General features: G+C 50.1%; 1 protein-coding gene across 1 annotated transcript; it reads right to left on the reverse strand.

The window, feature by feature from the left end:
- Positions 1 to 1,590: 1,590 nt before the first annotated feature.
- PSTPIP2 (proline-serine-threonine phosphatase interacting protein 2) lies at positions 1,591 to 23,923 on the reverse strand. The gene is made up of 15 exons (XM_039567654.1): positions 23,845 to 23,923; positions 14,803 to 14,903; positions 13,077 to 13,154; positions 12,159 to 12,193; positions 10,580 to 10,686; positions 9,864 to 9,926; positions 8,903 to 9,001; positions 8,659 to 8,704; positions 8,199 to 8,278; positions 5,690 to 5,788; positions 5,079 to 5,175; positions 4,699 to 4,780; positions 3,988 to 4,022; positions 3,620 to 3,677; positions 1,591 to 3,102 (listed from the first exon to the last, which is right to left on the reverse strand). The coding sequence occupies exons 1-14, from the start codon at positions 23,875 to 23,877 to the stop codon at positions 3,628 to 3,630; spliced, it is 1,005 nt and encodes a 334-aa protein (XP_039423588.1). The 5' UTR covers positions 23,878 to 23,923; the 3' UTR covers positions 1,591 to 3,102; positions 3,620 to 3,627.
- Between the last annotated feature and the right edge of the window lie 480 nt (positions 23,924 to 24,403).

Genomic DNA, 24,403 nt, shown 5'->3' on the forward strand with positions numbered 1-24,403 from the left:
GCACCGGCCAATCACAGAGAGCGATGGGCGGCGGGACACGCCCCCCGCGGCACTGGCCAATCACAGGGCGCGGCTGCGGTGGGGGCGGGGCCGCGGCCGTGGGGGCGGGGCGGGGTGAGCAGCTGAGGGAGCGGCTGAGGGAGGGGCGGGGGCCGAGAGGGGCGCAGGTGGATCGTCCGTGGGGACACTCACACTGTCCATAGGGACCCACAGAGCACCCATGGGGACTGACACACAGTCTGTGGGGACACACAGACACTCCGTGGGGACTGACAGACCGTCCATGGGGTCACACAGAACAGCCATAGGGACCAACAGATCACGACAGGGACTGACAGCGCGTCCGTAGGGGACCCACAAGAACGTCCATGCGGACACACAGAGCGTCCGTGGGCACACAGACCGTCCTGGGGGCCCCACAGACCATCCATAGGTGAGTGGGATCTGCTGTAGGGACCCAGAAACCATCCGTAGGGATCCACAGACTGTCCATAGGGACTGACAGACACTCCATGGATGAGCAGGGTCCACTACAGGGACCCAGAGATCATCCACAGAGACACACAGATCATCCAAAGCGACTGATCTATCGTCCACAGGGGCAAACAGACCCTCCACAGGGACACACAGACTGCTATAGGGACCCACAGACTGTCCATAGGGACCCAGAGATAGTTTATAGTGAACCAGAGACTGCTGTAGGGATTCAAAGACCATCCATAGGGTCAGCCCAAGCTTCTGCCAGAGGGAACGTGGGATGAGAAGCCAAGCCCCACTAGCAAGGATGGGTAGTGTGAGGTCGCTTCTGTCTGCCCCAGGGCCTGAGACACCTCCAGCACAGCAGGAATGCTGGCTCAGCCCCAGGCCTGGAACTGCTGTCCCTCAGATCCTCCCAGTCACCCCCAGGGAGCAAAAGCTGGAGCAGGGCCTGAACCCCACTGGGACAGGAGTGACTTCTCCCAGTCCCCAGGAGGATGAGTGCGCCCAGCACTCAGTGGCACCTTGCAGAACACATCACAGTCCAGTTAATGGCCTTGAACAGGCACTGTTCTCTCCGTGGGACCTTGTACTTAGGGCTTGAGAAGTCCTCATGTTATTAGCGTAACCTGGAATTTGTACTATCTACGGGAAAGGTAAACTGTATGTGGGTCTAGGGGGAAACCTTCCCCAGCACCCCTATTTTGGGATTACTTCTCTGCTCTTAGTAAATGTGCAAGCCAAGTTTCAGCCTCACGGGGGACCTCTACATCCAGAAAAGCCTAACAGCAACTATTGTGCTCAGTTAGTGGAAAAATCCCAGAAAATAAACCATGCAAGTTATTGCAGAGCAGACACTCTTCCAGGGCAAACAGCCCTGCGTGGTCTGCAGCTCATGGCTAATCATAAGCACTTCTCATGCCATTCTCTTTTGGGGTGTTTTCTCACACTACTGTGTTGGTATTGAGCAAGGTATTGAAATAAAGGTAAAGGATGTGATCTTGTAGGTTTCCTTCTAGAAGAGACTAGGATGCTTTGAATGGGTCCCAAACCTATCCCCAACAGAAAGTGAACATGACAACTTTTAAAAAGAATGCATATCCACAACACAAGACTCAAAACTTATTTTTTAATATATATATTTATAGAACTAAGACTACAGCAGGCTCCTTCGGAAGAGTATTTGTGTCCTTGGTCTTTCAGAAATAAAATAGGATAGTCAATTGCTTGGCATGTGCACTTCACACAACTCACTGTGAGGCAGCAGGGCAGATTTTAGAGCTCGCTGTCATCTTCCCCACACAAATAAATACAGTAAAAGCCCCTAGGACTGATGGGCTAAGGCACATATTGAAGCCATGCAGATGCAACTTGAAAAACATCATAAAAACAGCAAATCCTGTTGCTCCAGGTTAGTGACCTGGCACCAGGTTTAGACAAGTAAACTGTGTGTTTATCCCCATGTCCTGTGTCCCTGTGTGCAGTGTCATAAGGCAGTGAGGAGCAGTGAAGCAGCACTGCACACAGGGACATCAGAGAGACCAGCAGCCCTGAAGCACGTAAGCTTCTGAATCAAAGCCATAATCATATCTATATATATATATGGTACCAACAAGGGCAGAAACTTTCAGGAGATCTGCTCAGAAAACAAGTTTCACGGCTCCAGCAGTAGGTAAGTTTGTTTCCAGTGGTGCATAGCCAGAACAAGTCCAAAGTTTAGAGAATCACAGCAGTTAATTAAATCATGGAATCAGAGAATCCCAGGATGGTTTGGGTTGGGAGGGATCTTAAAGGACACCTAGTTCCAACTCCCTGCTGCTATGGGCAGGGACACCTTCCACTAGACCACGTTGCTCCAAGCCCTAGTCTCCAAAGCTTACCAGGGACAACCTGATGAACCTAAAAGCTCACAAGAGCCTCATGGCAGAGGTGGTTGGAAGAGTTGAACTAATTCCTTCAGATCCTTCCTGGGACCTCCCAGCAGGTTGGATGTGGTACAGCCCCTCCCTGGGTAGATGCAAATCAGCTTCGAGTGTCAGCGCTTAAGCCTGGAGCACACCTACAGCTAAGCCAGACATGCAGTGCAACGGCTGGTGCCCCTCTAAGTAAGATTTCTGAGAGATACGAGTAAAATTTGATCTAAATGACAAGTTTAATCCCCACTAATGAAAGACTTAAGAAACAGGCAAAAGACTTCAGGAACACACAAAACCTGAGATCTGAGAGGGATGTACATACCCTGAACACAAGCCAGTGTGCCCAAAGCATCATGCAGCACTGCTCTCGGCACATACAACCTCTTAATTACCTACAGAGTGGGAGGCTCCAGCCTTTCTAGATGGCTGCACTTCAGAAGCACTTCAAATAAAAAACTTCTTCTGACACAGATCACCCCTGATGATCTGGTCCTTTTCTTCCTCTGAGTGTGAAGATCCATCCAAGGAGTTTGCTGATCAAAGGCACAGATTTTAGTAAGCACTTTCTGAATGTAAAAATAAATACTGGAGTCCTCAAATATTCTCTTTAAAAGCAGAAGAACTTCAGCTCTGTGTGTCTGGAAATAACTGGAAACACCACCTCTGCCATGCTGGTCAGACCAACAGTGTCTTCTGCCTTCTGGAAAACCTAGAGAACAGGATCAACAGTGTCTAAACCACAGCTCCAGCTCAGATAAGTGATGGGAGGGCTGACAGGAGCATCACTTCCAGTCACCTCAAAATGTCATCCCTTAACCAATGACCTTTCTTTCTCCACTGTCCCTCTTCTGTGTAGTTTCATCTCATTTTAAATCCTTTCTTACAGAATCACAAAATGGTTGGGGTTGGAATGGACCTTCAGGACCATCTAATTCTAAGCCCCCTGCCACGGTCAGGGACACCTTCCACTATCCCAGGTTGCTCCAAGCCCCATCCAACCTGGCCTAGAACACTTTCAGGGATGGGACAGTCACAGCTTCTCTGGGCAGCCTGTGCCAGGGCCTCACCACCCTCACAGGGAAGAATTTCTCCCTGCTAGCTAATCTACATCTACCCTCTTTTAGTATAAAACCATTCCCTCTTGTCATTTTACTATCTGCCCAGGCAAAAAATTCCTCACCCTCTTTCTTTTATGCCCCGTTTCTTCATCAAAAGTGGGTACTTACTGTGACTGTTAGAAATGTACCAAGCTGTAGCCATCAACTGTGGCATAATCAGGCTCCCCTGAAACACAGAGCACAAAAAAAACCCTTCAGGTTTCCCATGAAAAGTGCTCATTACATGACTTTAAATGGAACAGAAGCACCACACACTGGCCATCCATGTTAAAGGGATGGAATGCAAGAGTGAATGAGGCTCAAGTCAGGGTGAGAGAGCTGGGGGTGTTCACTTGGAGAAGAGAAGGGTCCAGGGAGACCTCAGAGCTCCTTCCAGTGCCTAAAGGGGGTTCAAGAGAGCTGGAAAGGGACTTTGGGCAATGGCTGAAGAGAGAGTTCCTCTGTGGGGCCAGAAAGCCCACAAAGCAGTAACTCACCTGGTGCGCTGGTCGGGGTGGGCAGGGGTCCCCTCCTGCAAGAAGGAAACACAGAGCTGAGGATCTGCGTGGCTAAGGGACTCCCTTTGCCCTGGTTCTGCACCCCCAGCTGCCCTCGCAGGGCTGGTGGGAGGGCAAGAGGTTTGGCCACCCTGGGCTTTATGGAGACCTGACAAAGCAAGTCATGGTGGGCTCATCACCCACACCCCGCTTGGCAAACATGAGAACTGAACCTGATACAGAGGGGGAGAGGAAAAAGTAACCAGAAAGCACTAACTCAAGGAAAAATTCATGAGTGAGCCTCAGGGTGCATCTTTGTACATGCCTTTGCCCAGAGTGAGACATCAGGAAGCCGTAATTGAACATGACTCCTCTCCCAGTGTGGCAGCCAAAATGGCAACTCATCCTTAGCATGAGCCTCGGCCCCAGTCATCATCTTGCCCCCGGCAGAAAAACCCTTCACCGTGTCCTCCCTGCCCAGCTTCTGTCCCACAAGACTGAATCCGGCTCTGCAGTTCCTCCCTCCACCCACAAATGCTTTTAACTCCCCTCAGACAGGCAGATCACACCAAGAGCCATGCAAGCAAATATTTTTCTCTAATACCCTCAAGGCAAGCTTCCAATAGACTGAAAGGAACAAAATATGCCTGTTTTGGGGGAGCGAGCATCATTTGCAGTAACAATTGCAGTTGTACATGTTACACTCCTTACCTTGATATAGGTACAGGAGCTGGACTTCTCACTGGAGTCACATTTCTCTGGGCATTATAGTAGTTTTCATAAACAACAGGAGCTAGGAAAAGTTGACAGCAGTAAAGTACAGGCCTCTTATAGACATAAAATACTTTTTATACCAACATTCAGCTGCTAAGTCTTTCCCCTCTCTGAGAAAACACCTGATCAGGAAACTAAAAAAACAGGACTATTATCTCCGGGGGCTGTCAAAAGTGACAGAGACTAGTGCTGCATGGCAATGAATGAAATGCAAAATGAGTGTTTTCTGCACACAAAAAGATGCTGACCAGAGCAGCCAGCTCCATGAGGAGTACAGAGCAGTAGCACTACTTTGTCAGATTCTACTAAGCTCTTACCTGGAGCCAAACTTCCAGTTTTGCGTAAATTTACGAAAAAATCAACATCCTTCTCAATGCTGCACATTTCTAAACTCTTGCGGATTTCCTCATATTTCTGCAAAAGGGAAATAAAATGCATTTCTATATATCAGGTCAAAAAATAAGGTTTTTTCCCAATTGCTTCCCACACACAGTGAAAGGCCAGTACTCACGCAGCACACAAGCTTCAGTGTCACAGGAAGCACAGAATCCCAGAATGGTTTGGGTTGGAAAGGAACCTTAAAGCCCATCCCATTCCACCCCCTGCCATGGGCAGGGACACCATCCACTGTCCCAGGTTGCTCCAAGCCACGTCCAACTTGGCCTTGGACATTTCTAGGGATGGGGCAACCACAGCTTCTCTGGGCACCGAGTGCCACGGCCTCACCACCCTCAAAAAATGTGGGAATCCCAGAGGAAACCCCATTTGCAACAGTTTTGGCCAATCCTTCTGCTTGCCCGCTCATGCTGGTATCTGCGGTCAGTCAAGGTCCGCAGCCCAACTTGGACAGAACACAGCTTAGGTGCCCAGGAAAACAAATTTGACTTTGCCTCCCATGCAGAAAAATTAAGATTTTCAGTTGAGGTACCTCATCATTCTGGACACAGCCCAGGGAGAGCTGGTTGACGTGGAGCCAGAGGGCATTACGGAAATAGTTGATCCGCTCACACTCCTGAGTCTCAAAGAACTGAAATGACACAGACAAAACTGTCCAAAACATCCTTAAAACGAGGGCAAATCTCTTTTGTCCTGATTGCTTCTCACCCCCACGTGTCACAACAAAGATAACTGCCTAGAGCAGTTGGTGTCGGTCTTCTGCAGGAAACAAGGAAGCCATGAGTTCTCTGGTTCATCCCAAGGAGCAATGATCCCTCTATGCAACCAGGTAATTCAAAGGTGAGTGCTAAGCTTGAAAATCTGCAGGACTGATGTGGAGGGGACCACCCTGCACACTGCTACCTCTGGGGAGACCAACTCAGCTTCCTAAAGGCAGTACAGGTTCCCAAGGTACCCTGTGCTCCTGTGGTCCCAGCCCACTTCCCTTACACAGGTACCCTTGTGTCACAGAATTATTTAGGTTGGAAAAGCCCTCTAAGATCATCGAATCCCACTGTTACCCCTGCACTGCCAAGGCCACCACTAACACATTTCCCCACGTGCCACATGTACTTTTTTTTTTTAACATTTCCATGTTCCAGTTATGGAGCAATATAAAAAGCACTGGGGATGTATGAAAACACAGAATCACAGAATCACAGCATCACCAGGTTGGAAGAGACCTTCAAGACCACTGAGTCCAACCCATGCCCTAACACCAGCTCAACTAAACCATGGCACTGAGGGCCACATCCAATCTTTTTTAAACACATCCAGGGGATGGTGACTCCACCACCTCCCAGGCAGATGATTCCAGAACTTTGTCACTCTTTCAGTAAAAAACTTCTTCCTAACATCCAACCTAAATTTCCCCCTGGTGCAGCTTAAGGCTGTGTCCTCTTGTTCTGTCAGTTGCTGCTTGGAAAAAAGAGACCAAGCCCCACCTGACTACAACCACCTTTCAGGGAGTTTGTAGAAAGTGATAAGGTCACCTCTGAGTCTCCTTTTCTCCAGGCTAAAGAACCCCAGCTCCCTCAGGCGTTCCTCACAGGGTTTGTGTTCCAAGCCCCTCACCAGCCCTGTTGCCCTCCTTTGGACACGTTTGAGCATCTCCACGTCCTTCCTGAACTGAGGGGCCAAGAACTGGACACAGCACTCGAGGTGTGGCCTCACCAGTGCCGAGCACAGGGGAAGAATGACCTCCCTGGTCCCGCTGACCACACTATTTCTGATCCAGGCCAGGTGCCATTGGCCTTCTTGGCCACCAGGGCACACTGCTGGCTCAGGTTCAAACAGAGGTGTATTGACTGGTTGGTCTTCTTGCTCTTTCCAGCCCAACCCTTTTCCAAGCAGGTTTAAACCCTTTTGAAATCTGCTGTCTGGTACACCTCAGTTTCACATGCTTTTATATATTTCCATGAACATATACACTTGCTACCGCTTATGACCTTTTCAACACGTGGAGAGGAAAACCTCCATGTGATCCACCTGCGAAAGTGAAACTGCTGCTTTCCACTCCCCACCACAGAATCGTTAGGGTTGGAAAAACTGTCTAAGAGCATTGAGTCCCACCACTAAGCCAGCACTGCCAACCCACCACTAAACTGTGTCTCCATCCTAGAGACTTCCAGAGAAGACACCAAAAGTACACCAGCACAGAGACACCCACACACACCAGACAGCAAATTCCAGTTCAAAAGGGAACAGTAGAATAGCAGCCTGATGAGAGGTAACTTGGAAAGGGATCAGCACAGCTGGGAATGGGAAAGCTGGTTGCAAGCCTGAAGCAGATCTGGGATAAAATCTCAATCTTCGCAATCCCTCCATCCCCAAGTCACAGATCACAGGCCAGCAGCAGAGCAGCTGCTCAGCCCTCTCGCTACCAGTCTGGAATTCCCCAGCATGTGCTAGAAATCCCTGCTGGACCACTTCTCTGTGAGGCAGTCTGCTTCAGGCTGATACACCCACTCAGAGGGTTTCCCACACTACTGCACAGTCTGTGAGACACAAGCTGAACAACTCCTGGCACAGCTTGCATGTGGAGATGGCTTCACCTGCATCCCCCACCACCACCAGCCTCTGCTGAGAAGTCATCTAAAGTCTTCCAGAGTTTCAGACAGACTCTTCCAGTTGTTGTTGAGGCTCTAGGATGTACTGGCCTGGAGACACTGAGTATCCAGAGGTGACCACAGCTATTCAACATGACAGCCACACCAAACATGCACGCAGGTAATGGGCAAAAATGTCACTACCTTGACTCTGCCAATTTTAAAAGCTGGTGGAAAATAAAAATAATAAAAAAATAGTGGAAACCTTGAAGCAGTGGGGCCTTGAATCCAGAAGCCAAGCTTGAGACAGACACCCAGGGTTAGCTGCAATACATCCTGCTGCTTCACTGCCAGGGGAATACTCAGAAGACAAATCTGCACTGTCCCTGAGGCCTGCAGCCAGTATTGCAAACCCAGAGGACCACGCTTGTGGAGGTGTTTAGGGGCATTTACCTCACAAGCTTTGATGTGCTCGTTCTGCCACTCTTCCCGGATCTTCTCCAGTGTGGTCACACTCTGCTGGTAACTCCTGTCTGTGAGACAAATCACATTTCAGCTGAAGGTGTCTCTGCCCAGGGCAGTGGGGTTGGAACAATATGACCTTTAAGGTCCCTTCCAACCCAAGTCATTTTATGATTCTGTAATTCCATGATTAACATTCAATAAAAAAATCCCTTCACTAGAAGGTAAAAGGCTGGGAGATGAGAGGTAAAGCAGAAGGACACAGCCTTGGTGGGGCCATGCAGGCTTCTCCAGGGAGGTTGCCCACTGCCAATACCTTGGGCAGGTGTTTTTGAGGAGCCGTGTCCGACCAAAGGGCTGGAGCTCCCCCACAAGCCACTCCACAGCTTCACAACCCACTGCCCCTGGAAACACTTCCCTTGCCCTCCCAGCATGGTATTTCCACACTCACCAGTGTCCTCCAGTGCTGATTTCGTCTGAGCCAGCTTCAGGAACAGCTGCCAATAACGGGAGAGAGAAGGAAGGTGAAGCAGAGCCTGGGTGCATCACCAATGGCACTGCAGCCCCACTGGGGAACATCACCAGCCACCTCACCTCACCCCAAAACCCAGAACTAGGAGAAGAGCTGTGGGGCAGGAGAGCTGCAAGGAAAGACATCCCTTTCCCCCTACCCCCCGGCCACCCACTTCCTGTACCTTCTCCTGCTGCTTCTGTGTGACCAGGTTGGCGTTGCGGTGCACAGCCTGCTCTGCTTCATCCTTGTCCCGGCACCGCTGCTCGTACAGACGCTTGGCCTAGGATAGACACCGGGAACAGCGAGATGCAGACACACCTCAGGGGGAGGCCTTGGGGAAAAGCTCAGCCTGAGAGGGAACAGGCTGCCTGCAGAGCAGGGAGTGACACAAAAGGTGCCCTCCAGCTTGGGAAAAGCCTTGCAAGGCAGGCTGCTCTTGGATTGCAGTGAAAAGCTAGTGGCAATCAAGTCCATGAACATGTCCAGAGAAGGGCTCGGTAACAGGCAGGAGCACAAGTTTGATGAGAAGCAGCTGAGGGAGCTGGTGGGGCTCAGCCTGGAGAAAAGGAGGCTCAGGGGGGACCTTCTGTCTTTCCACAACTCCCTGACAGGAGGGGGCAGCCAGGGGGGTGTCAGGCTCTGCTCCCAGGGTGCAAGGGACAGGGTAAGAGGAAATGGCCTCCAGTTGCATCAGAGGAGGTTTAGAGTAGATATTCAGAAAAACTTCTTCAAAGACAGGGTTTTCATGCCCTGGAACAGGCTACCCAGGGCAGTGGTGTAGTCACCATCCATGGAAGTGTTCAAAACAGGTGTGGGATGCGGCACTTGGGGAGATGGGTTAGTGGTGGGCTTTGCAGTGCTGGGCAAATGATTGGACTCAAGCATCTTAGAGGCCTTTTCCAACCCAGATAATTCTCTGATTCCAAATCATCTGTATCCAACCCTGCAATGCTATCACTGGCCTTGTCCTTGGCATGTTCCTGAGCACAGCCTGCACACCACTCGCACAGACACAGCATTGAGTCACAGCAGAAGAGGAAACCCTTCTCATTTAAGCCTGTCCCAGCACTCTGTGTGTGTGTGTGTGTTTGTGTGAGCAGCATTAACCCACATGGCAAGAAACAGCCCCAGATTCGGTTTACCTCCATGGTCTTCTTGTACTGCAGATTCCTGTTTTTGTGAATTGCCTCCATTATCAGCTCGATCTGTGAAGACAACAGACCTGGGGTCAGCACATCACTGACCATCAAAGCTCCAGGACACACCGTGTGGTTTAGAAGAGGAAGAGCCACACTGAGATGTGTTTAAGGACCTCCATTAACACAAAGCATCTTCACAAAACTCATCTTTTATGCTTCTGCCTAAGCCTTGAATTGTGTATGCAAAGGAGCTCTACAAACTAAATCCTAGCAATATATAGTACTGTATCACCTCCATAGACTCTGGCAAAACTGGGAAGCCCACTCCCCTCTGCTAGGTACAAGCCAGTCCCTGGCTCTAGCAGTTTCCCCTGGTTTTCCAGACAAAGGAATCTCAAGCCAGAGGAAGTTAAAAGGCTTGGCTGTTTTAGCAGCCCCTATGGAGATCATACAGCACTATAAACAAATGCTTTAAAAACATTCCAGTGCTGCGGCTGACCCCAAAAAGCACACGAAGAAGACGTGGAAGTGAGAAGAAGGAAGTTGGAGGTTACTACACAGTCGAACACAGTTACTACACAGAGGAAGGAACTCAGCACTTCCCAGCAGCGGGGATGTGGTGGGGGCTGGGGCAAGGCATGAGACAGCACCAAGATCAGCCCCTTGCTGGGGCAGGATCAGCACCCTGCAGGAAGGCACATCTTCCCACAGTGCCTGACCTTTTTCCGATGCAGCTTTTGCTTTTCCCTGAAGTCCTCCATCTTCTTTGCTTCCTCCCGAAGGGTTTGTGCCAGCTGGATGTGACCTTGTCCCACATTGTCTATCTCTGCAAAAAGAAAATAAATTCAGTATCTATATGTATATTCCTAAAGAGACTGTTTCTCATGTCAGCTTACAACACATCACACATCCAGTCTCAGAAACATGAAAAAGCAGCAACTTGTTTGAAGCAGCCTCCAAGCAGTGCTTGCCAATGTAAGGATCAATCCTGCTGGGACCTGCCCCCCAGTCTGAGAAAATTCTCCCCCTTATGCAGATAAATCTAGGCATGTTTCAACACATTGCACTGCCCCAGGACAGCAGGCACCAACTTGGAGCACAGAAAAATGAAGGCTAAAACAATCTCAAGCTGCTCTTGCTGAAAGTGAGAGGCCACACCGTGAAACACCACCCCAGCAAGCTCACCATGGGAGTGGAGCCAAATGGCAGCTCATGATTCAACCCCCAAAGCTGCTCCAAACACACAGCTGTCAACAGTCAGCAGTGGTGAGGGCAGAGCCTTGTTAGGGAGGTCCACAGGGGCAGCAAAGAAACCTGTATCGGGCAGGGGGTGGACTGGGCACAGGATAGCAGATTCTCACCCTCGAGGCGCTGTCTGATGGTACCCTGGCAGGATGTGACACATGACAATGCGTGGCAGCCAAAGCACCATCTTTTACATGCTCCAGTTAGAATCACACAATCATTTAGGTTGGAAAATGCCTCGTAAGATCCTCAAGTTCAACCATTCCCCCAGCACTGCCAAAGCCACCACTGACCCATGTCCCCACGTGCCACATCCACACGGCTTTTAAACCCCTTCAGGGATGGGGACTCCAACACCGCCCTGGGCAGCTGGGACAGGGCTGGACAACCCTTTTTATGAAAAAATTTCCCTAATATCCAACCTAAACCTCCCCTGGCCCAGCCTGAGGCCATTCCCTCTCCTCCTGTCCCTGTTCCCTGCGAGCAGAGCCCGACCCCCCCGGCTGCCTCCTCCTGTCAGGGACTTGTGCAGAGCCACAAGGTCCCCCCTGAGCCTCCTTTGCTCCAGCCTGAGCCCCTTTCCCAGCTCCCTCAGCTGCTCCTGGGGCTCCAGCCCCTTCCCAGCTCCGTTCCCTTCCCTGGACACGCTCCAGCCCCTCAATGTCTCTCTTGTCCTGAGGGACCCAGAGCTGTCCCCAGGTCTGAGGTGTGAGTTACTGTGTGTTTGTGAAGAGGACAAGCCTAACAAACTCCAGATGAGCTTCCCATGCACAGCTTCCTATGTGCAACATAAAGATGACCTCTGAGCTGCACCTGGATCTGAAAGCCCAAGAGATCCCCAAAATGATTCCCTGTGTGTCTCCTGTCCCACCTGTGCCCTGGCTCACTTTGTCCCAAACCCCACACGCTGGGATGAGCCAGGCCAGCAGTACAGCCTATGCCTGTCCTTAGCACTGCACAGCTTTAGAGATTTCCCTGTTATTTTCTTCCCAAGCAGCTGCCTTCAGGCTTTGGCGCTGCCAAGTGTCCTGGCAAACACAAAGAATTACTTACGTTGCTTGAAAACATCAAGGGACCTCTTCAGTGTACTGAAAAACATGGGCAGGGCATTAAAAAGGGTGGGAAAGCACAGTCAGGCACAGGCATCAGCAGAGCACCTCTCCCAAAACAGAGCTCACTCAACACTGACCAAAGTACCTCAAAGCACATTTATTTACCCTCTTAGCACCTCCAGCTTTTTCCCCCTCTCAGCAGGTATAACACAGTTCACTTGGTTTGAGATATACTTTATATTTTTCTGAACACTGGATGCTATTAAAAATTCAAAGTTTCATGACAAATGTTTCAGGCAACCTCCTAAAACCATCATTTGGAACAGATGAACGATTTCAACGTGGTGCATTTGCCAGTGGTTGGAAAAGTAGGGAGCTATTCTCCCTATTAATATTGCACAGTAAAGATGTCAGAAACATTTTATGTGACACCTCAATATAAAACTGTAAGTAAATGACCAGGGAACATCAGTCTGGGCTTGTATATAGCACAGAAACAAAAGAGGAAGCAGAAGGCGCCAAGGGTCACTTGGGAAATGGAGTGGCCACAGCATTCTGGACTCTGAAGGTCCACCAGGTTTGAGTCAAGGAAGTACCTGTACTTCCCTCTGGCACAAAATCTGTCTAGAGCTAACCCAAGGTCTCATGATCCTCAGCTTTCTGCTGACCCACCAGCCCACACCCCCCCGAGCGTCTACAGTGCTTTGGTTAATCTGTGGCTGGTGGGAACTTGGTGGGGTCCAACTCAAAGAAAAGCAGAACCCAGCGGGGCATTGTTCATTCATGAGAACTATTTCAGCTCATCTTCTGAACACCCCAATCACATTTCAATTCTGTTTTGTCTCCCATAGCTTCCTTCCTTCTCTTCCTCCTTGGTTGCTCCAGAAAGACCCATAAACACAGGAGACTGTGAACTTACTTCAGCTCTGTCTGCCCACAGGGCTTCTTCTTTGACAAGTTAATGAGCTCCTTGCCATACTTTTCTTCTATAATTGCCCTGTTGAGAAAAGAGAGAAATTATAGAGTCACAAATTATCAACTGGTTTGGGTTGGAAGGGACCTCAAAGCTCATCCAATTCCATCCTGTGCCATGGGCAGGGACATCTTCCACTATCCCAGGGTGCTCCCAAGCCCCCTCCAACCTGGCCTTGGATGCTTCCTGGGATGGGACAGCCACAGCTTCTCTGGGAATCCTGTGCCAGGGCCTGCCCACCATCACAGGGAAGAATTCCCTCCCAATATCCCACCTAACTGCCCTCTGTCAATGTGTGGTAGTAAGTACTCTCTGTACCTGGCACTAATCCTTAGGAAGAGCACCTGAAGAAGAGACCAAATCTTGTGAGGTGACATAAATAACACCCTTGAGAGACTACATTACCTCCCCCTCTTGGAAGAAAGGAAGGAGGAAAAGAGAGCCCATGTGTTGCAGTGTAAGAACAACCAGTTCTCTGCAGCCGCTTTGAAATCACTACAGACAACCAGGGCTGGACTTGCTTGGTCAAGTGTAGTTCTCTCCATGTGGGCAACCCTAGCTGTCTGCGGCCAGTGGAAAGGAACAAGTACTGCTAGAGGCTGCCATTAGAATGTCTACTGAATAAAACAAGTAACTTTCTAAAATGCCTTAACTTCTAACACAGAGGCAGACCCCTGGGTGGTTGATTTCTGGAGTTTGGCAGTGAAATTCACCTACCTTAACTCTAAAAACTCCAGAAGCTAATAGGGAATTTGAAAAAAAATACATATTACAGATCAATTTTTTTTTTTCTACCTAACAGCATTCCCATGAACTTTGTTTGAGACAAAACATCCAGCAAGCACATTCTCCATAGCTGGGACTGTGTAACAGCCATGCTGGACAACTGGGCCAAGTCCAGGGAGCGGCAAACCCAGGTCCAGCCTCTGATCTCCTCCTGGCTAGACACTTCAGTGGCAACCTACACCTCCTTCAAGAATGAAGAGGACACAGGGTGTGAAGGAGGCTTTTGGCACTCTGCATTGTCATGGATGAGTGAGACGTGGTTCTCAGGGTCCACTTCCTCATTGGAAGGCCCAAGTTCTTCTGGAACATGGGATTACAGCCTGAACAGATGTCGGTGCATTAGGCACCTCTAAGTGCAGTTCTCCTCCTGTTCATGCCCATTATGTTTGTTCCAGGCTGCTCTGTACCAAGTCATGCAGTCAGAGGTTGGTTTTCTCCAGTTGTCACTGCCAACATGACATTGATTCAATGTACAGTGTTCTACAATGCTCTTCACATTTAGCCACTGCTAACCAGGTGAACGATAAAGGCAAAATACATGGCCAGATCCTCTCAGCTGTTTCTGTAGCCACAGAACCTCTGCTTAGGTCATCTCCTCTGATTAATAACAGCAGTACCTAACCCTACCACTTTTTAACACTGAATCTGTGGGGCATTCATAACGTACAAAGACAAAGTCAGGACAAAGCCGTGCCTCTCCTAGGCCAAGATCTTCCAACCTGATCTTCTGCAAGGTGAGCAGCAAGGTGAACTTCATGGGACAGCATTTTAACATAGTGGACAGTTACACATGGCAGAAATCAAACTGGGAATACCAGGAGAAGGAGCAGTGCCACAGCATCACTTCCAGGCTCAACCCAACCTGCTGCCAGAGGCAGCTCCCTACCTTTCCTTCAGGAAGTCTTCAAACTCTTTGCAGTTCTTCCTGCCATCATTCAGATGCTGAATGATGCTGTCGTAGCCAACTGTGCTGGTCAGATCCGTGCTCTGAAAACACAGGAACAGGAGTCATGTCCTTGTCAGTGCAATCCAGGGCCACTGCCACCTCCTGAGGCATTTGCACAGGCCATGGCTCAGTGGGAGCAAGCATGCAAGTGCCTCTTCAGGAAATAAAATCCTTTCTTTTAGGGATGGGAGAGACTTCAGAATAAGAGCAAAGGTGGCAATTTGAAACAAGGTACACCTATGCCATTCACACTTGCTATAGACTTCTGAAGGGTCAGTGTTTTCTTGCAAATTATTCCTAAAAACATATATTGCATTGATGCATGAAGAAGAAGAAGAAGAAGAAGAAGATGATGAAGAAGAAGACGAAGAAGACAAAGAAAAAGAAAAAGAAGAAAAAGAAGAAAAAGAAGAAAAAGAAGAAAAAGAAGAAAAAGAAGAAAAAGAAGAAGAAGATGAAAAGAAGAAGAAGAAGAATAAAAAGAAAAAGAAGAAGAAAAGAAGAAGAAGAAAAAGAAGAAGAAAAAGAAGAAGAAAAAGAAAAAAAAGAAAAAGAAAAAGAAAAAGAAAAAGAAAAAGAAAAAGAAAAAGAAAAAGAAAAAGAAAAAGAAAAAGAAAAAGAAAAAGAAAAAGAAAAAGAAAAAGAAAAAGAAAAAGAAAAAGAAAAAGAAAAAGAAAAAGAAAAGAAGAAGAAGAAAAAGAAGAAAAAGAAAAAAAGAAAAAGAAAAAGGAAAAGAAAAAGAAAAAGAAGAAAAAGAAAAAGAAAAAAAGAAAAAAAAGAAAAAAAAGAAAAAGAAGAAAAAGAAGAAGAAAAAGAAGAAGAAAAAGAAAAAAAAGAAAAAAAAAGAAAAAGAAATAAGAAAAAGAGAAGAAAAGAAAAAGATAGTTGCAGCAATGATGTAGGCTGACTTACTCTACCCCATTCTTTCCCCATTCCCATGCATTGAAGCACCTTAGGACAAAAAAAGGACTTTTGCCCTATGACTGTTGGGAATTTACCACCCCAGGCAAAGGGCAGGGCTCCTAAGTGCTTTGATAGTGCAAAGACCATGAACTCTCCCAGTCTGGACAGAACCTGAAGCAGAAGCAGCAAGCCAAGCAGAAGGTTCCACCTGTTGTCTTCTGGAACAAAGACTAGTGCCACATCCACGTGCCTTTTGAACACCTCCAGGGAAAGAAACACAGGGAGAAATATAGGGGAAGAGGCTGCAGAAAGGGAGCAGTAGTAGGAGCAGGTATGAAGCTCAGCAACAGGAAACAAAAGCCACAGAAGGTTATCGAGAAACCTGAAGAGGAATAGTGGCAGGATGGAGAGGTTCAGGACGTGGTTCAAAGCCAGGATGAGAGTATGCAGAGATCTGGCATTAAAGTGCGGGCAGCAGAAGAGGGGATTTCTCAAGAGCTTATTCCTGGTGCAATAAATGAGGAGAACAGGGCTGGTATTTGCAATAAAGGAAGGATTTAATTAAGAGGAATTCCCTATTCAAGTACTTGACTGCCAGTGACCAGAAAGCAAGAAGTGAAGGGGAGATCTGATGGAGTGGGACTGACAGGAAATCCACAGGGATCCCAGATCAGCTTTGCTGTGTCTGTGGGATGCACAGAAGACCGGACTGTGGAGCAGGACTTAAGCAGAAACCAAACTTCCTTTACAAAGAACAAATGTCTCTCCAAAATGAGGTTAGTACTGATAACAACCAGCTCTCAGGTTGCTCTACATCTTCACTAATCAGGTCTGTGAAAAGGAAACACTGCACTGAAGTCAGTCTTCATTACATTTGCAAAATGAACAGCCTAACTTGAATTCCTATCCCCCGTTTCAAAGGAAACAAAATGGATGCAGAGCACAACTGCTGGTCACTGCAAGCCCAGGCAGGAGGGAGGGTCAGAGCCCCATCATTGCATGTCCAGGGGCACCCAAAGGCTCCTGCATCCTGCTCTGCTGCCTGGGACTCTTGGGCTCTCTGTGCCAGGCAGATGGGTCAAGGGGAAAACTGGGAGTATCCATCAATAATGTGCATTAAGCTCCTTGTTTTATCACTCTTCCTCCTACAGCAGAAGGATTTAATTCCAGCACATGTGTGTTTCCTAAGCACCCAAGGCTGGACCAGACCCCAGGGTGCAAGGTGTTACATGAAACACAGAACCATAAAATCATTTAGGTTGGAAAAGCCCTCTAACACAATCAAGTCCAAACATTCCCTGGCACTGCCACGGCCACCACTAACCCATGTCCTCAAGTGCCACATCGACATGGCTTTTAAATCCCCCTGTGAGAGGCTTCCATGGGAGGAACTCTGGTCCCAAACAGAGCTGGGCAGGGCTGTATAGTGTGAAATCAGCCTTTGCAGCACCCTTCTGAGCAGGTTTGGCAAAGGAAGAGTCAAAAGGACCAGCATGACTGGGGGTGTTCAGCCTGGAGAAGGCTCCCAGGAGACCTCAGAGCCCCTGGCAGGGCCTAAAGAGGTTCCAGGAGAGCTGGAGAGGAACTTGGGACAAGGCACGGAGGGACAGGACACAGGGAATGGCTTCCCAGTGCCAGAGGGCAGGGACAGATGGGATATTGGGAAGGAATTGCTGTCTGTGAGGGTGGGCAGGCCCTGGCACAGGGTGCCCAGAGCAGCTGTGGCTGCCCCTGGATCCCTGGAAGTGTCCAAGGCCAGGTTGGACAGGACTTGGAGCAACATGGGACAGTGGAAGGTGTCCTGCCCATGGCAGGGGGTGGAATGGGATGGTCATGAGGGTCCCTTTCAACCCAAACCACTCTGGGATTCTGTGACTGCAAAGGCAGGGCTGGTGGCAGCAATGGAAGTGCCACACAGCAAGCACAGAGCCATGGGAACAGAGAAGAAGATTTAAAAACGTAATAAACTAACCCAAAGACAGATATGAAGGACGGGGAGTGTTGGGGTTCCTCCCCGCCTGCCATGGGGTCCTGGGAGAGGGGACCCTGGGGTAGAGGCATGGCCTAGGCATGGGGTCTCCCTGCTCCCTGGTCACATGTGCCCTAATCCTGTTCCCCATTGCTTATTTTGTGTTCCCCTGCCCAGGGAGGACCCTGCTTGTCTGGTGATTGCTCGATTCTTCAGCAGTCCCCCGGCCATGTGCCTGGAGAATAAAGATCTCTGAAACTTCTATCAAGAATTGCTCCCTATTTCTTTCCACAGGCCTCGCTGTCTAATGCATGTTGCAGGAGACCCCGCTGCAACAGGGGAGTTGCACCAAGCCCTGCCCAAACAGAGCACGAGGGCCTCTCCTGCCACTCTCCAGCAGACATCTGTCCTGGCCCTCCCTGCTGGGCAGAGCTCTGAGCCCATGTGCTATTTAGAGGACAGCCCATGGAAACTGCAAATGGATGATTTCAAGGTGACAAAGCAGCACCTGATGTTTCCCGAGCCTGCAGGACATGCACCCCCCTTCCTGATCTGCTGCCTGGATTTGCACCCAATGGACTCAGTAAGGAGAAGGAATTTGTGTGCTGCTTGTGATGTTTTGGGATTTGGTTACATCTTCAGCCAAAAGAGGGGCTAAAATGTTCTGGTGGGGATATGAAAGCACGTCATGATCCTGTCTGAGTCACAGCAAGCTGCTGACCTTGGTGTTTCCATCTTCTGCCCCACTTTACACGGAAAACCCCTGCAGACACACACCCTATGAAGCAAATGGCATTGGAGACACATAGAAACACAGAAATGTTTAAGTTGGAAAAGCCATCCAAGACCATTGAGTCCAGTCACTCCCCAGCACTGCCCAGCCCACCACTGTCCAACCCATGTCCCCAAGTGCCCCATCCACACAGCTTTTAAATCCTTCCAGGGATAGGGACTCAAACACTGCCCTGGACAGCCTGTTCCTAGGATTAATAATCCTTTCCATGAAGGAATTTTCCCTAAAATCCAGTCTAAACCTCACCTGACTCAACCTGAGGCCATTCCCTCTCCTCCTGTCCCTGTTCCCTGCGAGCAGAGCCCGACCCCCCCGGCTGCCCCCTCCTGTCAGGGACTTGTGCAGAGCCACAAGGACCCCCCTGAGCCTCCTTTGCTCCAGCCTGAGCCCCTTTCCCAGCTCCCTCAGCCGCTCCTGGGGCTCCAGCCCCTTCCCAGCTCCATTCCCTTCCCTGGACACGCTCCAGCCCCTCCATGTCTCTCTTGTCCTGAGGGGCCCAGAGCTGTCCCCAGCACTGGAGGTGCCTCAGCAGTGCCAGCACAGGGGACGGGCCCTGCCCTGGGGCTGTGGCCACACCCTGGCTGGGACAGCCCCGGTGCCACTGGCCTCTTGCCCACCTGGGCACCCCTGGGCTCATGTCCAGCTGCTGGCACCAGCACCCCCAGGGCTTTTCCTGACACTTTCCAGCCCCTCTGCCCCAGCCTGGAGTCGCAGGGCTTGGTGTGGCCCAAGTGCAAGATCTGGCACTTGTTCTCATTGCCCCTCACACCACCAGCCTCAGCCCATGGATCCAGCCTGCCCAGATGCCCTTGCAGAGCCTTTTTGCCCTCCACCAGTCTGTCCCAACCTTCCCAAACTGAAAGGTTTGGGGCACTGCACTTGTTCATGAACCACCTCTTGAAAGATCTATATTTATTCCAAGCTCTCAGTACGTTTCCTCAGCCTTGTGTGCTTAGAGAAAGGCACCAGAAGCCGGTGACTATTTTAGTAGTCAGAAACACTGTGCAACTGTAACTGGCTGTGCTGTCCTTGCTCAGGGTGCAGCCTCAGAATCGCTCAGTATCCTGCAGAAGTTGCTGAGACAAAGAGAAGTGCTTATGCTGGTGCCTGCAGGGAGTAGAGTGAGGAGAGCCTGCACAAGGTTGCAGTTCCTCCCCACCCCGTAACCAGGAGGGTACAACAGGACAGACAAAACTCATTGCAGGGAGGAAAAGGCCTCCCTGCAAATCCACCCACCTCGGATCAGTATTCCTGCAAAAAGCAGCTTTTTGATTAGTAATTTTCCATTTGAAGTTTCCTCCCCCTACGCCAACACCTTCCCTGCTTGTCCCAGAGAAGCCAAAAGCAATGGACCATCCTGCCTTGACGCAACGACCTCTTCTTCCCACAAACCCTACCTTGTTCCTTTGAAACAATGACCTGGGGATTTCACAACACTGCTAAGTTTCACCAAGCCAGTCCCCGTTTAGAGAAGGAGAAGCAGGGGAAAGGGGAAGTAAAACATCCAGCATCACATCATCAGTCAGCAGCCAGGGAATAAACCCAAGAACCCCGGGCTGCGTCCTCCCCAGCCATGGGTTGTTTTAGCAGCATCTCTAAATACACTGCAGGGAGCAGAGCATTGTCTCATTAAAACCAAATGACCAAAATTCCACTCTTCAAGTTGCAACCTGTTGACCCACAGATCACAATTAGAACGGTTCTTAGCATTACTGTCATTTCTATTTTTACCATATGGTTTTACAGCACCAAAGTGCAGTGATGAGACCCAAGGCTGTTGGGTTATCCGAAATATGTGCAAGAATCAGCTTGTGGAGAACAAGGCATGTAGAAAGAAAGTGAAAAAAAGTGAAAGAGAAGACCTCACATAGTGAAAGAAGAAGAGCAGATTGCAAAAACAAATGAAAACAAAGCGTCATGCTTGCCCAACTTGTGGCAATCACTACAGGCAGGGCAAAGACAAACAAACACAAGCTTTGGGCTATTTCTGGTTTTGCACAGCTCTCTCACAGGCAGGCAGGACACACAGCTGGTGGGAGGGAGTGACATGGGAGCTGGAGCATGCCGGGCAAAAAATGTTCGGCTTCAGGCATGTCCGGACTTCAGTCCCTGAGCAAGCAGGAGCTGCAGTGGGGTGCCAGAGAGCAAACCTCTTTATTTGAGAAAATTTATCATCTTGTGTTGAGACCCAAGAGCAAACTTCAGCGCAGAGAGCCAAGTAGCCCCGTGCTTTCCCGACAGAGCACATCAGGAATATCACACCATCAGCTCCAGCAGGGAACAGGAGCCAGTGCAGGAACAGACACAGCACCCACCGAAGGAACCAGAACTGGTGGGGTTTAAAACTAAATCAGTCCCCAGGTGAGGCTAGAAGCACAGCCCTGCTACCCCGACAGAGCAAAGGGTGGGCTGCAGCTTAGCATACAATCACAGAATCCAAGAATGGTTTGGGTTGAAACAGACCTTAAACCTCATCCAGTCCCACCCCCTGCCATGGGCAGGGACACCTTCCACTATCCCAGGTTGCTCCAAGCCCTGTCCAACCTGGCCTTGGACACTTCCAGGGATCCAGGGGCAGCCACAGCTTCTCTGGGAAACCTGTGCCAAGGTCTCACCACCCTCACCCTTATCATCCTATCCACACAAAGAAATTTGGAGGTCATCACTCACAACCAGCCACATTTCAAAGCTAGAGGATTCAATACCAAAACTGGCCTAGGTTTTGAGGGCCTGGACATTTTTTAGACTCTGTCTTGTCAATTGGAGCATATCTCCCCTGGAGCACTCCCAAAGTCTCCTCCTTCTCATCAGGCTGTCCTAACCACTGAGAAATTTGCCCCCACCAGAATAACATACATTTTTCCCAGTATTTAGGGATTCTGCAGGTAGAGTGGGATGATGAGTTAATTTGGGGCAAAAAAAAAGACGTGGACATTTTGTTGGACCAGCAGACCTGAAGCTGAGCCAGCATCACCACTGAAGAACAATGTGTGGCAGCATCTGCCACCTGCCCAGAATCATGCAGCAATGGTTCTCTTGATCTCACCTTATCTGATAGGTGAAGAACCTACAGAAGATGAAAGTTGTGCCTCACCAAGCTCTTTGTAATGATAGGACAAGGAATGATGGTTTTAAACTAAAAGAGGGGAGATTCATATTAAATATAAGGAAGGAATTGTTTGGATTGTTTTTGATGAGGGTGTTAAAACACTGGCACAGGTTACCCACACAAGCTGTGGCTATGCCATCCCTGAAAGTGTTCCAGGCCAGGTTGGACGGGGCTTGGAGCACCCTGGTCTAGTGGAAGGTGTCCCTGACTATAGTAGGGTGGTGGACGAGATGGTTTGTAAGGTCTTTCCCAACCCAAACTGCTCAAAACTTCTTTGATTCTAAGAAATCACTTGCTTTGGCAAAGACTTCTTCTATTTTTGCCTTACGCAAAGCCATTTAAGAGGAAAATTGCAGGAGGAAGTGCATACCCACTCACAGCACTCAGCAGCAGGCAGAAGCTGGATGTGCAGCCCTCCACACCTCATCTTGATTTGTTTTTTGCTTCCTGCCCTTACTCCCCTCCTCCTCCCCAGCCCTCACAGCTGATGCACAGTCACCAGTACGTGGTGTGGCAGCTGCTTGGGGTGGTACCTGCCTTTTCCATGGGCCCAATGACCGCAGAGGGGCCTCAGTCTCTCCACTGAGTCACATCCATCACGTTCCCATCCAGTCCAACCTCCACCCCAGCTGCCTGCCCCAGGCACATTTCCTCGGTCAGGGGGCTTGGAGCATGAAGGCTTCAGAAAGAACAAAAACCAGGAAAAATCCCTGGCAGCACCAAGTGTTTTGGGGCTCAGCAAGAACCAGGGATTGTTCAGGAAATAACCGTATTTGCAGTAAAAGGGGTCAGGCAAGAGTGAGCGCCCCACGCAATGCCCCAGATCCACCTTGCCCTGGGAGCTGGAGGCTGCTCCTGTGCTGGTGTTATCTCCTACTGAGCCCCCTCCTCCAGGATCCTCCTTCAAAAAGCACCACACCACAGCTGGAGAGGAACAAACTAGACAGAAGAAGCTGAAGTCAGCCCTGCGGCGAGCAGCTCTTCTTCAATGCAATGTGCCACTGAGGCGTGACAAACTTTGTCTATTCAGCCTTCCTGGCATCACAGTTATTCCCCCAGCCTGGGGGGATGCTGCCACCACCCTCAAAACCTTCCCTCTGCCTGTTTGCAAAGCAAAGGGAGCACCTTGGAAAACTGCTCTGCAACAAATAGCTGGGAAGCAGCAGCCAGATGCAAAGTTGGCTTTATTCTCCACGTATTTGACAACCCTCTGCCAGTTAACTCGCTAATGATGCTGGGTGAGCCTGGTGTTCTGCACTTATTCCTCAACACTCAGGAGCCCCAAACCCGGTGCCAGCTCTTCCTGGGGCTTGTGCTTCTCTTCCACATCCTAAAAGATGGGAGCAGCTTTCAAGCAACATCTGGGAAACCCCAAGCACCATTCACAGATGAAGGTTTTCAGCCCCAAAAGACCAAATTTGGTAATTTACTTCCTGGTTGCCAGTACTTGGAATGAAGGTCCACCACAAGAGGAACTGAGTAGCCACAGAGCTGAAGTTTTGCAGCAGATATGTGGGTTTCCTGCACTTCTCCTTTTATAAAAGCATAATTCAGACTGAAAAGAATAAATTGTGGTTTTCTCTGAACCGTGGGTTTTCCTCCATGGCTCAGCAGCTGGTAGCAGCACACACCGAGTGATTTGCTCCTAGTCCGGGATTAGCTCCACATCAAGAGAACATTTTTGGCCATGGTGTCTCCAAGTAATTCACCGATGGCCAATTAATGTTATCAAATCCTTCAACCTGGCACTGACTTCCTCCAGCAAGGCAGCAGCTACTTGCTGGGATTATTTTGGCTGCATGGAGCAGGTTGTAAAGCCAGAACTCTCAGGAGTTCTGTGCATGGGTGGGCAGTGCCTGCTGGGCATCACAGAATCCCAGAATGGTGTGGGTTGGAAGGGACCTTAAAGCCCATCCCATTCCACCCCCTGCCATGGGCAGGACACCTTCCACTATTCCAGGTTGCTCCAAGCCCCATCCAACCTGGCCTTGGACATTTCTAGGGATGGGGCAACCACGGCTTCTCTGGGCACCCTGCGGCAGTGTTTTACCGACCCAGAGCACTCAGCAAAGTCACCCCACGACCACGATCGTTGGCTTTGGAGCCAACTCTAACCAGAGAGCAGTGATCCCTCCACTTCCAGCTGTGCCCCCTCGGCTCTGGCTGGCTCTGCCCCCGCTGCCCCGGTCCCGCAGTGCTTCCGCTCACCCAGAAGTGGTCCCTGAACCGCGCCTCCCTCATCCTGCTGCCGCCGCCGCCGCGCTCCGCCGCTCCCTGCCCGGCCCGGCCCGGCCCGGCTCGGCCCGCCCCGCGGAGTCCCCTCCCACGCACGGGTGCTCCCGCCCCAGGATCGCCGCGGGCCGAGGAGCGGCCCGGGCTGCGGCGGGCGGGTGCTACGGACGGGGAAGGGAGCTCGGCATCCACAGGCCGTGGGACAAACCCATCCGTGAGGGCCGATCCCGCTGAACCGCGCGGCTTCCCCAAGGGAAGACGGAGCGGAGCGGGAGCAGCTCGGCCGGCGGCTGCACAGCCGTGCCCACGCCACCTGCAGTGCCCTGCCCGCCCGCCTCGGAGCTGCAGGAGTATTTTGGGAAGGTTTCATGGGCTCATAGAATTGCTTAGGTTGGAAAAGACCTCCAGAGACCTCGAGTCCAACCATTCGCCCAGCACTGCCAAGCCCACCATTAACCCATGCCCCACACATGCACAGGATTTTTAAATACAAGGATGAGGACTTTACCACTGCTCTGGGAAGCCTGTGCCAGGG

The sequence above is a fragment of the Corvus cornix genome, chromosome Z, assembly GCF_000738735.6.
Source record: "Corvus cornix cornix isolate S_Up_H32 chromosome Z, ASM73873v5, whole genome shotgun sequence".
NCBI classification, from domain to species: Eukaryota; Metazoa; Chordata; class Aves; order Passeriformes; family Corvidae; genus Corvus; species Corvus cornix.

Bases quoted from the DNA above. Each gene is read 5' to 3' on its own strand.
- PSTPIP2 (XM_039567654.1), bottom strand. From the start codon at position 23,877: ATGAGGGAGGCGCGGTTCAGGGACCACTTCTGG. The intron at 9,002-9,863 runs GTAAACCGAATC...TGTCTATCCTAG, and splicing joins AGTACAAGAAGACCATGGAG to GCCAAGCGTCTGTACGAGCA. The intron at 8,705-8,902 runs GTACAGGAAGTG...CGTTATTGGCAG, and splicing joins CACAGAAGCAGCAGGAGAAG to CTGTTCCTGAAGCTGGCTCA.